The sequence below is a fragment of the Passer domesticus genome, chromosome 17, assembly GCF_036417665.1.
Source record: "Passer domesticus isolate bPasDom1 chromosome 17, bPasDom1.hap1, whole genome shotgun sequence".
Lineage (NCBI taxonomy): Eukaryota > Metazoa > Chordata > Aves > Passeriformes > Passeridae > Passer > Passer domesticus.
In genome coordinates, this window is record NC_087490.1 from 6,792,850 (window position 1) to 6,808,807 (window position 15,958).

Genomic DNA, 15,958 nt, shown 5'->3' on the forward strand with positions numbered 1-15,958 from the left:
TATTTAAGAAACCAGTATTAAAAAGACGTCTAAAGGATCACAAGGCTGAAGAACAATACAGCAAAGCAGACACTTTCTACAGGCTGACACCACTAGGCATTTCAGTAAGCTCAGGGGATTTTTAATTTGTATACCAACACAGCTTGCATCTTGCTACATCTAGTATCAGTCAACTCCATTTCATCTAAGTTGTCATATGACAGGATGAGAACAAGGACAGTCTGGTGACAGCACTGCTTACATTAGAAACAAAGGACAGAGGAAGGTACATGTCACTGCATATAGGTCACAACTGAATGAATGACCTATGTTTCATCCCAGCAGCTTCATTTAGGTAAGAATCAACTATGTTTTAAAGGTATAAAAAAACCTTCTATGGTTTATGAAAAAACAAAATAATTACCATGACATTTATAACAGAATGAAAACAGCCAGGAAAACAGATCAAGTTTAGGTTGGTACTGTGACCATAATTTCATGCTGTAGTTATTGGAAAGGAAAACAAAGACTCAAATGCAGGAAAGACTCAGTATTAACCATTTTTCATTTCTCAGATTCTGTTTTCGTTTGTGGATTTTCCAGATGATTTGTGCTGTATTTCATGCTGCATATTACAAACTCTTGCTCAGAAGGTATCAGCTTAACACGTCATTCTCTCATCCAGAAAGCAGAAATGTGGTTTGCCATGATGGACTGGACTGATAACTGTCTGCACAATCTACCCATTTTCATGGTAATTACTGTCCTCTTCAAACAAAAACCTGAAGCTGTTTTGCAGTCCCTTCTGAAGAGAGAATTAAGGTCTCTGTGTAGGAAATTCATTCTAGAGCAGGTTTCTTGTATTTTAAATAGTTACATATGAAAATAAGACTGCAAAAAGGAAGAAGAGCTAATCGGATGGGTTAGAAACACAGACTCTATAGTTCTTTTCAATCTTTAACAACAGTATTCTAAAAATTCCCTGTGCTAGCATTTTACATTAAGTCCTTAAAATGAACCCTGATGGTATTCCACAGCATTTCCCAGTCACCACAACTACGGATAAAAAATATTCTCTCCAGCTAGTAATTTAGTAGCTTAAAAAAGAAGCAGTTGTTGGGGTTTTGTTTTGTTTTTCTTTGGCTGGTTTGTATTTTGGATTTTTTTTTATAATACCTAAATAAACAGTAAACTGTGACATACATTTAAATCAAAGGCTTTAATTACAGTTGGCACACAGCCGCAGGCTGCCCGTGGCCATCTTTGGCCATTCTGTTCTCAGTCACAGTGATGACTTCAGTGAATCACTCCACATCTGTGACAAAGCAAGCAGGAACATCATTTGAACCATTAACAAGATGGCCTAAACTAGCTAAAGACTCAGTAATTTATCGATGTTATCATAACCCAAGATCCGTTTTGGGCTCTTTCAGTTAGTTCACAAGAGCATTCAGACACTGCAGACACCTGAAAGGGAACTGTAGAAAATCTCTGAGTTTAAAGGCGAGGTTGAACCCTGCAGGTCCAAAGCCCAAAAGGCTCGGGGGAAGAGGAAATTGCCAGGTTGGCTGCTTGGTGGTTTTAAAGTTTCTGCAAAACCTTTCTGCAGGCACACGTGGCTGTGTGAGGGAAGAGCTCACAAAGGCTGAGCAGCTCCTGGGCAACGCCTCGCAGGGATGGAGCTCTCCTCGGTGCCCCCCTATGGATCAAGGCCTGCGTTAGGAACTAAATCTTTTCATTAAATTGGGAGATATACTACAAAAAGATCTTTCTTCCTAGATATCCCAATTAAACTAATAGAGTCGTGTGCTTGGGAACTAAAATGTAGGACAACTAAAAATCTTAAAAAGTCAGGACAATTAATCATGTTCTGCTGCCTGAACTGAGAAACAAACAAGCAGCAGGACATGAAAAATAAATCACAACTTTAATGTAAGATGATTCATGTTAATTATCAAGAAGCAAATGTGGTAAATGGGACTAGAAACTTGTTTTTTAAAAAAATCCTGTTAAACCTGATACTACTCTTTAATGTACACATTTTATGTTCCTGTTTTAAGACTTTTTTAATAATTACTTGCTGTTATACTTGCTGATGTTGTAACACTCAGAGACATCATGCAAAGAAAAACCTAGATGCCTGTTTACATAATGAGAACACACTGCAATCAGAATTTAATTTTCATGTATTTCTCTTATACGTTCTCCCAGAAGAAAACATAGTTCTATTGGTAAAGCAATGTAAAATCATGGAAAATTACTATGGAACAGTGAATTTCTCATTCAATTTAAATATTTTAAATTAAAACCTGGCACAGCTCCAGGCCAGAAAGGCTAACAGTTGTGAAAAGTCATTCTTTCACAAGTCTTGTCAAACAAAATAAGAAAATCCTTACTTTTCAGTTGCTTCCAAAACCTCATTCAATAAAAATTTACACTAAACAAAAGGACTTTGAGCCATCAAGGCAACTGAAATTGCAAAAATATTTGAGATGCTTAGGGCAGACATGGCCATTGCCTTGCACTGTTATCATCATTACTGTAAAGCAGTTGCTGTCCTGCAGACAAACATTAGATGGCACTTTGGAATTCAGCAGTTCCCACTGAGAGTTCCCCAGCACATATTTAACAGATGAAGTGTGATATGTGAATGTGAGGTACTTTTGATGACAGAGAGAAAAATTACATTTCTGCAAAGGTGTGATTTTTGGAGCTGGAAGTATATTTTCAACCTGCACATGTGAAGCTATAAAATGGTATGTAATTAAGTTTTGAAAAAACCCAAATCTTATAAAGAATAAAGTCATTCTTCCTCCAGACAGAGGGTCAGTTTCTCAGTTGCTGGATTCCCTTTTTATTTCTTATTGAATCATTTGGAATCTACTTTTTAAACTAGACTCGCTGACAAAGTTTTATACAAATGCTTCTCAGATAACACATCAGATTTTGAGTGGATTCAGCTGCGTGCCAGCAGTTCTGAGCCCCAAATAACTCTCCTAAGTGGGGTTTAAGTAGTTTGCTTATCAAATAAATCCCTTCTGGAAAGAACTGCACAGCTTCTGATTCAGCTGGTCAAAGCTCCTTAACTGTTGCTGAAATTGATACTATTATTCCCATTCCCTTGTATCTGTCTTTTTACCATCTAAGGCCTTAAATGAAGACTGAAGAATAAATCATAAGGGTGAGACTATTCAAGAAACAAGGTAATGTTAATTCTTGCTAGAATACCACTTGAGTCCATTCTCAGAGCCTCTCATATGATATATACCAAGATGCCTGTTGCACGAACTCTTTTTTCTTTTTTTTTGGCTTCTGCTATGGAATGCCTCCTGCAATACATGAAGCAGGTTGTAGGATTTCCTTTGGAATCTGGGTGATCCCAGAAGAAAGGCAAACAGTAGGAGCTCCTCAGCGGTGCATATGCCCCCTGTCACTTTGAGAAGTCTCCAGCTGACACCTGCAGTGACTCCAGGAGAGCTCCTGCTCTGGCACTGCCCCACGGCAGCTGCAGGGCTTTGGGCCCGAGCAGCACCAGCTCCTGCTTCAGCTTCCACTCTTGCTCTGCCATCAGCCAAAGGTCCTGGCTCTCACTCTGAACCAGGAGCTGATGCTTTCACACAGATGGGACAACATCAATAAAAAGATGCTCCAAGTTCCAACCTCCAAGCCAAATGCAATTATTATCATGTCCAACAGAGGAGGAGCCACGGAGGGACACATCTCCCTGAAAAGGAGCTGAGTAATGGCTCCTGGTGCAGTTCCTAGCTGCTGGGATCCCTAGGTCCTCTAAGTACCTCTCAGCTCCCACTGAATTCTGATCTAAGAACTCATTCTCCCATAGGAATCATATTCCCAAATCTCCCCCCTCCTTCCCCCTGGAACGTCTGAATAGTTGCACATATGCAGAAGCTGAAACCTGACCCAGGTCACTCCTAGAAGCTCAGTAACTCCACTCACACTGAATGTGCAGGGTCAGGCTGAGAGCAGAGCGAGTGCCCCTGTAACTCCCAGGAACCTGCAGGCCAAAGGAACAGGAGCCAAATTAGAGAGTGAGGGGAGCTGGGCAGGGGCAGCAGCAGCCACAAATCAGGTCTGAGGTGACTGACACCAAACCGTGTTGTACCCCAAAGCAGAATGCACATTTCTATGGGTCTATAAAGGAATAAGGATTATTCTTGCAAGTTATTTCAACATTTTGCTACCTATCACTACTGGCAGAAGCAGACCTTCCATGGGTTAACTACCAATGAGTTTTTTCCTTGGTATTTGGCAATGTAGCAGGAAATAGTACTGTAACACCAGGGAGCAGTCATGAACTGACAGCATTGCTGTCTGTACCTGACCTTACCTGTAAGGCAAAAAAAAAAAGGAATTTTCCATGCTGTCAGTCCCTTAATGTGAGCACAAATATGTTATATAACACAGGAAGCCAAGAGGCACTACAAACTCAAACTAATTACATGAAACTTTACATGCAAAGATGAAGTGCATTCTGTATGAGATGCAGAGGAGAGAAAAGGCAAAGTGAAGATTCACTGAAGCCCATAACCCATTTTTGCTTCTTTTCTGGATACCTTTAAACATATATACAATATTAAAGCAACCATTACATACAATATTAATGCACCATGTTCTTACTATCAAAGCACTGGAAACAGTCTCTATATTCTATTCAGTCTGTACTACATCAGTGTGGAGCAGAGAATCTTAAATAAAAGTAATGAAATACAGACAGAAGTGCTATTGTTGCCTAGGCTGACTCAGAAAGGTTAACTTGGTGGTATTTTCTTAGAAAAGCAATTCGACCTAATCGTCTTGTGTTTTTTGTTTTTTTTTTAAATTCTCACCATGTGTTCTGGTGTGCTTTAGGAGTTCACCTTTTATTTGAAAATAACCCTCAATTCGCTAAATGTCAAAACTTCTGTTTTGGCAGAAGTCACAGGTACCTCAGACTAACAAAAATACTGAAGAATATTGGTACTTAATTAGGGCTTAAAAATACCTGCCTGAAAAAGAAAAAAAAGTCAAATGCGGTTGTTTGTGTTCAAGCAGGTGTTATTTCTCTGGAACATAAGCTGCTTTATATAAATGATCCAAACTGTAACTATGAAAATATTCTGTAGCTTTTTTCCATAAGCTAATTTTCCTTGAACAGCTATAATAATGTTTGCAAAGTGAAGGAAAAAATAATTTTATTAATTTGGTTCATTTTTTTATATAGTAACATCCCAACAAACCCACCACTAGGAACCTAAAAGAATCACAGTTGCAATCAAATGTAGTAACTTTTTAATTATTGGATGATCCTGTGAGTGTGAAGACTTCTCAGATCAACCCATGTTACTTCTCAGAGGCACATCAGAGTCAGTGTATCTGACAAGTAAAACCCTGCACCAGCACGTAAAGGGCTGATTTCTGTTATTTGTACCGTGTGAGATTTGGCAATTCCCACAGCTTTCCTACCTGTAAGAAGGGGGATAATGCCTTTTTCTGACTTAGAAACCCCTCTCAAATCCCTATAGGGCACTACAGAATCTCTGAAGTCCAAGTATTGTTACAGTGCTTTTGCTGGCAACAGGGGTTTATTGAATGCTGTACTTTATTTTGGCTATGCAACATTAACAGGAATGGAAGTTGTCACCACATACTGATGGGAAACAATCTTTGAATGCAAACCTTGTTCAGCTCCCCAGATGATCAGATTTGACAGAGCTTCTCTGAAACCCATGGAGCCATGCCAGTTTAAACCAAGTCAGGATATAGCCTTGTGTTTAATAAGTATCACATGTCTAATGTTTTAATAAAAGTGTGTATACATATATGTAAAAAAGAATATTCTTTATTAGTAGTAGGTTATGTTTTGTGGTGGTAATAGCGCATCTCTGTGTGAGCCTGTCACAGCACATACCCCACACGGGCACGTCTGTATCTCCTTCCTGCCCAACTTCAGTTCCCACTGTGAAGAGCAGGAGAAGGCTGACTTGGAAAGAAGTTAACTGAAACCTGGTAGATTAAACTATACTTCACACATGAAGAGCAGTAAGATTTCTCAGGCTTGTAAAAAACATTATCAGCTAGACACTTGAACATGTAGAAGACACATGATGGGCGCTACTCACCAGTGAATTACTGGACTGTGCCTGCCCTGGAAAAGGGGCAAAGACTGCCAAGACTTCCATGGCCTGAAATACTGGAATAACCAATGTACATGATTTACCTCAGAAGTCAGAGAAGCAAACACAAACACACATTAACAGACCACTCTTCTGTCTTTATCACAACCAGAGTTTCCCTCCCAAAACCCAAGAGCAGTGATCAGCCACGTGGCTCCCACCCCTCAAAGGCCAGAGACAGTCAAGAACATTGTTAAAACCTGCAGTGAGTTTTAGGAGATTTTATTACCCTGATAAAAGATCTGTGGCCAAAGTTTCATTAAATGTTACATTTTCCAGACTAATGCCAAGGTTTCCACTGTGTAACTAATGACCTTTTGTCCAGAGGGTTCTTAGTCTGAAAGAGCACTTCATCTGACCCTCCAGAATCTGCAGTAACACATGTATAAAGCTGCTATCTTCCCAAAGTTCTCGACTTGAAACACCCTAATTCATGTCACTGGCTGCACACTCAGCAACAAACTCTAATTGCAGCTACAGTAGAAGCCTGGGGAAGCTGCACAGAGCACAAGTTACATTTACCCGTCGTTCAAGCGCATTAAGCACAAAAGGCACTTTTGTCCCCATTCAGCAGAGCCTGCGTGGGTTAAAGGGGACTGTCCCTATGCACAGCTGCTCACAGCCTCCTGCAGGACACAGATGGGTACAAACCTCTGCAGAGCCTGGAGATTTGGCAGGCACTGCCTTCTGCAGTGGGCTATGAGAACACAAACGCCTTGGCCACTACCGGAGTAAAAGACTCTCACTAATATTAATGGGAGACATTTCAACAACACTTAGGACCTCTCATTGCGAGGACAGTGTTTCCCAAAAATCCCTCCTCTGAGAAAGCTTCCTCTTGAAGAATAATCTCAGCTATTTCTAATATCTGAACAAAACATTCATGATTTGTTTAGATTGTTCAAGTAATCAACCTCTCCCACGAAACGGTAATTTTTAAGGTTTAAGGTAATTTTTAGAAAAAAATATCCACACTTAATACAAAAATCAAGAAGCCTATGCACATACTTTTCGGCAATTGCAGCACATCCCTGACCTCATTTGCAGATCTGGTATTTCTCTTTAAGAAGAGAAGACAAGACACAATGGCATAGACACTCACAGAAAAAGTCAGAAAGTGCACCAGAGTTCACATGTTCCATTCCAGTATTTGAAATTCACATTGAACAGGCAGAACTCACCAGCAAGTAGCTAACTGGGCTGTCTAGGACAAGGAGTTATTGTTAGGGAACGAGTATAAAGCTGCTACTTTAAAAAAAAAAATTAAAATTAAAATAAGAGTTCCAGTATTCATTAATTAGAATCAATATTTTCATAAGACCTTGATTTTGTCTTTTGAGAACTTCACAACACTGCTACACTCCTGGCACATTGCCCACATATATAGTACTTTTCCATGTCTAAAATGAAAAGGGAAAAAAAGACTTAATTTTCTGTTCTAAAAAGGGAGTAAGTGTGGGATTGTATATTAAAAAAAAGTTGTGAGAGAGACTCTATTTACAAAGCCCTAACAAATCCCTCTGGCAGATTCCACTTTGACAAACAAACAACATGGAAAACTGATGCCTGGTTGTGAAGATAATTAAAAATTATTTGTCACTCTCATAAAATGGAGCTAACACTCATTTCTTTTGCCCAAATTCTACTCAGACTAACTAGATTATGTATAATCACCACAAAAGTTCCAAATGGAAAAGCTGCTACTTGAGTTACTTTGCCATATTCCTTACAACAAGCAGGTGACTGGGGTGGTCTGCAGCACTCAGCCAGTGCTCACTGGATTTCAGTGCAGGGTGTGAGCAATCCCCACAGCCAGCAGAGCACAAACAGCCTTCTGCTTTGTGTACTCTGCACTATGAAATGTGACACAGAACACCAGAGATGAAAATATTATATGTTCTGCATAAGACTGAAGGTACAGCTTTCATCCTTCAGTTAAACACTTTTTAATTCTAGTAAGTCAGGGAAGAATTTGGCCCTCGGTATATTTTATGAAAATTCACACAACTAACCTTACATTGATTCTTAATTGTGCATATTTAGCTATTTAACCATTTTATTTCATATAAAAGGTACTATAAAAACCTCAGTGCTAGTTATCAATTAATTAAAGCTCCCCTAACCTAGTGGCAGGGAGCTGAGCATATGCAGATCCAGCCTGGGGTCACTTAGAGGGGCTGCTTCTCCATAAGAGTCACGTAGACCCCAGTAACTTAAAACTCTTTTATTAAGTTTTCTTGGAAGTGGTTAGACCTTAAGCCATTACACCGCAGAAAACTCATGCTTCATCAGTTTTGTGGATAAGGAATTTCATTCTGAAGCTATTAATCAGACACTTTGCACAAAGTCATTCAGAAAAAGTGAAGGTGAACTTGTCCTTTTTTTATAAAAAATACGTAAGCACATCTCCCCTCTCCCAGCCCAGCTGCTCATCAGAGGACAACCACCTACAGCTCCTACCAGACACGGTCAGACTTTGACCCTGACCAGTGCAAGCTGCTCCTTTCACATGGAATCCCAAATTCAGGCATCTGCATGTAAAAAACATGGCAGCTGTTACTAGAAAAGCAGTGCTGCCATAATTTAATGTAAAGTCTCCCCCAGTACACTCAATGCAAGTATAATTGTAAAACAGTCTGGTACAACTGGGAAACAACTTCTGGAATCCCCATAGCCCACAGCTTCCTTCTGAATTAAACAATGTTTTCTTAGGAAACAGACCTTCACAAATGGTACTATTGCTTCTGCATGACTTACCTTGTGTGTCAGAGGGGTAGAGAGCTGAAGTAATTTAGAGACATAAGTAGTTTGTCATTGCACATTTAAACAGTTAAAGAACATGTATCAAGCAAAACAGTATTTGGAAATCTAAAGCTACCCACAAAGCCAGTTTGCATCATTAAAATAGTCTATCAATTCACTGCACATGAGAAACAAATTATGAAGTCCTCCCTACACAAACAATAAGGCTTTGCAGGAGGGAAATCCCTGCTTTTCATGCTGCTCCCTCTATTCAAAGTCCAGCTATTTCTAATGGAAATTTTGTTTGCTATGGAGATTATGATTCAGCCCTCTTTTACAATCACCAGCACATCACCAGACTTACAGCAAGTGCATAGATTAGAGGAGGGTGTGAAGATCCCTTCTTAGGGTTTTTACTCAAGTATGCACATACTTTTAAAAGTATCCCATGAGCTAAGAGCGACTTCCAGGGCGAGGCTCCAAAGCTCCCAGCCGACTCGATGAAGCACACCCGCTGCAGCCAGCCCGGGCCAGCGGCACACAAGGCACTAATGAAATGCTGACAACACCCGATGCACTGACCGGCCGGGATGGGACCCTGCGCCAGGGGGGACTCTAGTGACAGTGAAGGGAGCAGGCTTTACCTGCAGTACGAGCTGCTGCCAGGCCGTTGCCAGGGGCTGACCATTGCCAATGTTGCAAATGCTCATGCGGTCTGCGGGCTGATTGGCACGCTCGAGTTGCAAGGAGACATTGCGCCGCTCTTCCTCAAGTGCGCGGGTGAGCCGCTCGAAACGAGCTTCTTGCTCTTTAACAGATGCCAAAATGCTGGCAGCAGACCTGATATCATAGTCATCCATGACTGCTTTCAAATGCTTCCTGCCTGTTAACTGACCAGGGCAAATGGAAAGGGTTAGGTAAAGGGTGGGGAGGGCACGGGGCAGAGGTTAAAGATAAAAATGCATATCGTTAGTCACCTTGCTGAAACACTGATCGCTCTAAGAAGCAAACTGCAGTGCTCTTTGAAAAGCATCCACCTTTCCATTCATTGATCTGATTTTAAATTAAAAGTAATTAAACTAAGGGACTTCCCTGTTCAAAAAAGAAAAAAAAATGCTCACCTTTGAGAGAATTTGTATTTAATTCCTTTGATCTTTTTGCTAAAACTTCTCTGACAAGGGTTTTCATCCCTCTTGCAGAGCTAATTTCACTGTGCAAATAATAATGTACTTAAAAGAAATACATAAAAAAAGATATGGCTGTAGAGGGAATGAGGAACATTCTCACTACAGACACCTGGAATTTTTGTCTTTAATATCATAAGTGAGAAGTTTAACATTTTTAAGGACAGAAACCTCATGGCAGAAGAAAATAATTTTGTCTATTTTTTCCACACCCCCCCAAACTTAACAGCAGTAGTTGAAAATAGCTTTCATATTTAAATGACAGCAGCACACTGTAACATGGAAAACATTTTTAAATGCAGAGTGTGCAATTGCAGTTGAAACGCTTGATGATTTCAGCCAATGAAACAGTCCCTCATGCAGCAGTTTGCTAATAATGCAAATGAAAAAGCAAACATCTTCCATGGAAAACACACAGGACTGCTTGTCTTTCAATGCAGAGAAATGAACTCAGAAACCAGCTAGGTGGGTTAGAACTTCTGCCTTATGTCTTCCCCAGCAGGGTTATGAAAAAACTCATTTAAAACCCTACCTTCACCTGTATGGTACATGCAGTAAAACTACCCATTGATTCCACAGATCTGCGACCTGAACATCACTTAAAATGTTTTACTAGGAGTATGAAATCAGCAATATAATATAAACATAAATTATGGCCTCAACAGAATCCTTCATCAAAGTTAAACAAGTAGCCCCTTTACTACTATACTTAAAGCACCTCTGAGACAAGCAGAGGCAGAACTGTCTCAGGCTCCTGTAATTCAAGAACTGTTCATGTTCTGTGCTGAGAGTTAAGTCCTGAGAAATTGTCCCTTGATTTGCTGCCAAAGATTCTTTGTTTTCCATCTATCAACAAGGATTTCCATGAGCACAGATAGTTCCCTGCTTCCTGATGCTTCACAATTCATCATTCAGTGCCTTTAGATGATGAACACTCTTGACTGATCCATTTTCCATGACTGTTACATTTATCAGGTGTCTCTCCTGTGCAGATTCTCTGGTAGCTCATAATAATGTGGTCCTAATACTGTTATGTTCCCAAAGAGGAGTATTAGTAGGGATTAAGCTGCATGTTTTTACACAGTTTGTTGGGAACTCCTAAGCAGGCTCAAGGTCTCCTTGCTTTTGTCTAATATGGATGAAATCACCCAACAGGCCAAAAAGCCACTGGGGCAGTAGTGACAGACCCAAATCCAACAACATACACCCTGATTTCATGGGCAATAACCTGCCAGTAGCTCTGTGTTCAATGTTAACCCCTAGAGAGTTGCTTTTGAAAGGAATTGGAGTAATATAAAATCATGTTAGGAACAGCGTAAGGATTATCATGTATTAATCTCATAATGTTTACTTATAACCACGACTTGAGCCTTTCATGTTTGCAGACCAGTAGGCAGAAGTGAGTTTTGTCATTTATGCATTGATTTAACTTCTATTGAAATTCTGAAAGAAAACCAAAAACCACCAAAGGGTTTTCCAGATGTCACAGACTAGTCAAACACAGACCAAACTGCCAACTTCTGAGACCTTCCAATAGATTATTAAAAGTCTATAAAACCTACAGAGAGTACATTGGTTTCTGCAAAAGAGAATCACAACCCTCTTAAAGGATAGTATGATTCATGGGAAGTCACAGGAAGACTCACCTGCTCTATCTCAGCATGATTTGGCCCTGGCACAGCTAGACATGAACACAGCCAGACTTTCTGGACCTCAGCTGGCTTGTGTGCAGCCAAGTTCCACATTTCTGCTTTTGTGCTTCCCTGCTTTTGCACAGATGGAGACAGCTCTGCTTGTTGTCACTACTCCCAGGAGTTGCAGGCATGCTCACAGACTCCTTGGAGTGTGAAAGAGGGGGACTGCAATGACCTGGGCACAAGGCAGGTTTTGGAAGAAATATACCAGGGGGTGGGGATGGCATTTTTGGCCATACATTCCTGATGACAACCCCAGGGTTACTGATCATCACTGCCCTCATGCTAGAGCAGACCAACAGCCTTGGCTGCCACAGACCAAACAGACCTCGCAAGGGGATATTCCAGGCCCAAGAAGAGTCTGGATCAGTCAGGGATTAACGAATGCAGACAGGGACAGGCTCCTTCGAGGTGCTGCAGAGCAGGAATTCAGGTCTTCACAGGGACCCAGCTTTCAGGGACTGTCTGCAGCTAAAACTGCTCTTTCTCACATGCATCATATGACACAAAAGTCATCTTTTGGGGGTCCCACAGGCTGGGTATGTCTATGGACTGATTTCAAAAAGTAAATCCAGGTGAGATACAGAAAGAAGAAGAAAAGATGTTATCTACAGTAACTAAATTTAAAACAAACAGGTTTCTTATAGAACATATAATGCAAGTTTCTGTTCTAAGGAAAAGCATTAGCAACAGTGCAAGAAAAATAAAGTCCCTCTCCAGAAACAGTTACAGATTTCATAATAAAAATCAAGTTCATTAATGAGCTGGTATATAACTTTCAAGTCACATTTTGATCATGTGACAAAGGTCCCGTTCACAAAATCCTTAAGGACATATGAGCCCTTGATGCCACACATGAGAAAACCTAGAAAATTTGGGTTCTGTAAATGTTAAAATATTTAGAGAGATCTTCCTGCAGAAAGTATAGTGTTAACCTCATTATAACCATAAATACTGTGCTTCTTTTCTCTTTGCAAAGAAAAACACACACAGAAAATAAACGGTATAAATGTTCAGATGTACAATAAGTGACCACAAAAATCCTAATTGCTATGCAGAAACAGCAGTAGGACCAATAACTGCCTTTTAAGTATTGTTGGATGAAGACAGACTTCTGCATTTCAAATGTTTTATTAGCAGATAAATACTTGCTTGCTGTTGATTGCACCCCTAATTATTTACCCGGGGTTTCAGCAATTTACATTATCAGCAGTCTAGACTGAAGGAGAAAAATAAAAGTACTGACTCATGAGTCAGTTACTCAGGGTGCCACTTGCAATTTGCTACCATTCGTAAATAAATTAAAGTGCATTGAAAAGGGTATCAATAAATGAAAATATTAGACCCAGAGCAGCCAGGTAAAAATTATTCCTTAGGCTGCACTTCTAAACACAGCAAACTGTTGCCTACAGAGTATCAAAGGCTACGCTGACAGCAGCAAATCTCTCTCCTGCCTACGTGACTCTAAATACATTAGTGCTGCACTGGAGTTAGAGCAAAGTAAAGAGGTGTTTATTCTGACTGTTCCACTAATGCATCAGAAGGCCCCTTCTAAGTCAATACAACCTGAGTGCTCACCCAGGATGAAAATCACCCCAGTGCAAAGGGCCAAAACAGGGGTCCTGCTCATTGCTTATACCCCAGCTCACACCCGAGTCTGAGTCTCCTGGAAACACCGCCAAGACTCCAAGGGTCACTTGGTGCTCCACAAAAAACCTGAGTCAACTCCGCATGCTAATTTTGCTATTATAGGATGTAAGTGATAGTCAAGAGTTTTTGAAGAGCCCTTCAGATTAAGAAGGGTCAAGTTCTGTGAGCTTTGGGCACCTAAATCCTAACAGTGATGGAGAAGCTCAAATCCCCTGCACTTCAAAGCCCTGTGTGTTCCTAAGGAGATGGGGTCTGTGAGGGAGCTGCCTCTGGAGAGCGCGGTGTCCTCCTGCCAGTGGCACAACACGGCACAGGCTGCTCTCAGCTGCAGGGCAAGAGGCTCACAGGGCTGCTCTCATCCAGCAGTCTGCAGGCTGAACTCAGCTGCCCCACTACTGCTCTATCCAAAACCAGTCCAAGTCTATCAATCCTGCTGGCAAGAGATGTTTCTATGAGCATCAAGAAGTTCATTGTGCTGCTAGGCAGCTGTAGGAGCAAACACGACGGCCTGTGAGTGTGCATGGAAACAGCAGCTTTGTGCTTCTCCAGGGAAGTAAACCAGTGGAATAAAAGCAAAAATGGGACTTAAATAATCCATGGAACTGAAGCAGAACACATGCTAATGACAGCCTCAGCCTCAAGTGCCACGAGAGATGAGTAGCAGAACATGAATGTTGGCCCCCATGCAACACCAGAAAGCATGCAGAGAAAACTGAGCCATACACACCTAGTGAGGTGCCGAAGTCTGAGGGTTAGAGCTGCTGGGACATCACCCACTAAGACTAGAACAGGACAGACAAAGCAGGAGAGCAGCCTCAAGAAGAGTCAGCTACAAGAGAGAGGAAAGAGAGACAGAGTTAGTTAATAAGGTATTACAGCCTCTTCTATACATAGGTTCTTCTCACTGTGTTGTAGAAATTATTCATTGCACTGTTTTCCTCCTAACTTGTAGTAAAAGAAGTAATATTCAGAGAAGCCAATCCTCAGACTCCTAAAGACATAAAACCCACCCTGATTAATATAATTTGTTATCACTGATCAATACCTGCATGTTCCCGTGAGATTTACAGCTGATGTCCTAAAAGAGGGAAAACTCTAGATTGGAAAGAGGATGATGGAATGTTGCAAGGCTGGATGTTGCAGCCAGGTAATTTAAGACACAGAAACCTAACAGGATGCTCTCAGAAATGAGAGCTGTTATTTGGGCACACAATTTTAGGCCCCTGTCAGATATACAAGCCCAAAATGGCTCAAGATCATTTCACAGATCCCTGTTAGAGAGGGGACATTCATTTCTAAGAGATGCACACAGCACAATAGCTTCTTCTCCCTGTCTGTATGTGTATCTAGCTGATCCTGTATGAAACCAAAGCAAAAGAAGCTTTTGGGATATCAGGTCATCTGTGTAGCTCAGTAAATCCCTGATTTATGTCGTCTTAAAACATCTATCACTGAAACTTCTCTGGGTCAGCAGCTGCCAACTGAGTCCCTGTTTTTGCTGGAGAACGTACAGAACAGAACCCATTTGGTGAAGGCATGGTTCTGTGAGGCAGCACTGCCAGTCTTAAGCTACTACCACATCAAAAATGCTGCAACCACATGCCACAAAATGCAGAGCCAGTACAAACTCACACTGCTGGTTCAAGTGTTTTTGAACATTTTCAGAGAGGAATGTTGCCCTGGCAGATTTTTTGCTTGACCAGGTACTGTCTGCCTTCCTGAAGCCAGCATAAACACAATTTCTTGTGTTTCAGCCAAATTACCAGAAATATGATCCTTTCTTTGCATGGATCCAACCTCAAAGGGCACAGAACCATCACGCCAGAAATCTCTTTTTTTCTTAAACTAACAGAAGAAAATTCTATGCTCAAAACTTATATACCTGTAACAAAAGTGTGCATAGATATGCCTAAAGATGAAAGTCAGGAGGCAGAGTGAAAGAAAGACTAATTCTCAAGTAAATGACCAGAGAGAGTAAATTAAACATAACTGAGTTTCTGGAGAGAAAAGAATAACACTCTGGACATGTATATATATATATATTTATACATATAGATATATACACACACATATAAAAAATACATGTAACACATTCCGAATAAACATCTTCTCAGACCTTATGCTGAAATCTATCTTGAGCCTGCGTCCTCTCACTGCTGTGGTTGACTGAGTTCTAATTTGACCCTTATGTGACAACCTCCACCAATGAATAGCAATGAGGAATTCACAAAGAAAGCTATTTCAATATAGTTCTCTGGTAGGCACAGACAGACACGCTGTGCTGGTGTCAAAAGAAACAACAAAAAAGCTGGTCAGGGGTTTTGTGTTCCTTTGGACAGAGGCAGTCTGTGAAACAACGTTTAAACCAGGGAATGAACGAGGGCAGTGGAAATGGTAACAGGAGACCTCCTTGAGAAGGAACTCTGCATCTTAAGGACATTGCAATGAATGCTGCAGCTCCCCACTTCCAATACTGCAGAAAAAAAAGTCAACGTGAAATATCTGAGCTTTTACATTACTAAGAAATTCCATCTGA

General features: G+C 40.8%; 1 protein-coding gene across 16 annotated transcripts in view; it reads right to left on the reverse strand.

The window, feature by feature from the left end:
* ARVCF (ARVCF delta catenin family member) overlaps window positions 1-15,958 on the reverse strand; it is a 247,318-nt gene that overhangs the window by 141,194 nt on the left and 90,166 nt on the right. For 8 of the 16 annotated variants that reach the window (XM_064392940.1, XM_064392943.1, XM_064392937.1 and 5 more), the window contains 2 exons: window positions 14,150-14,251; window positions 9,539-9,784 (listed from right to left, as the gene is read on the reverse strand). The exons of 3 other annotated variants lie outside the window; for them this stretch is intronic. In XM_064392940.1, coding sequence (XP_064249010.1) covers window positions 9,539-9,754 — 216 coding nt within the window. In that variant the 5' untranslated portion in view covers window positions 9,755-9,784; window positions 14,150-14,251. Of the gene's footprint in view, window positions 1-9,538; window positions 9,785-9,871; window positions 9,887-14,149; window positions 14,252-15,958 lie in introns of those variants that run through there. 5 more of the 16 variants (XM_064392945.1, XM_064392944.1, XM_064392942.1 and 2 more) reach the window with 4 other exon arrangements.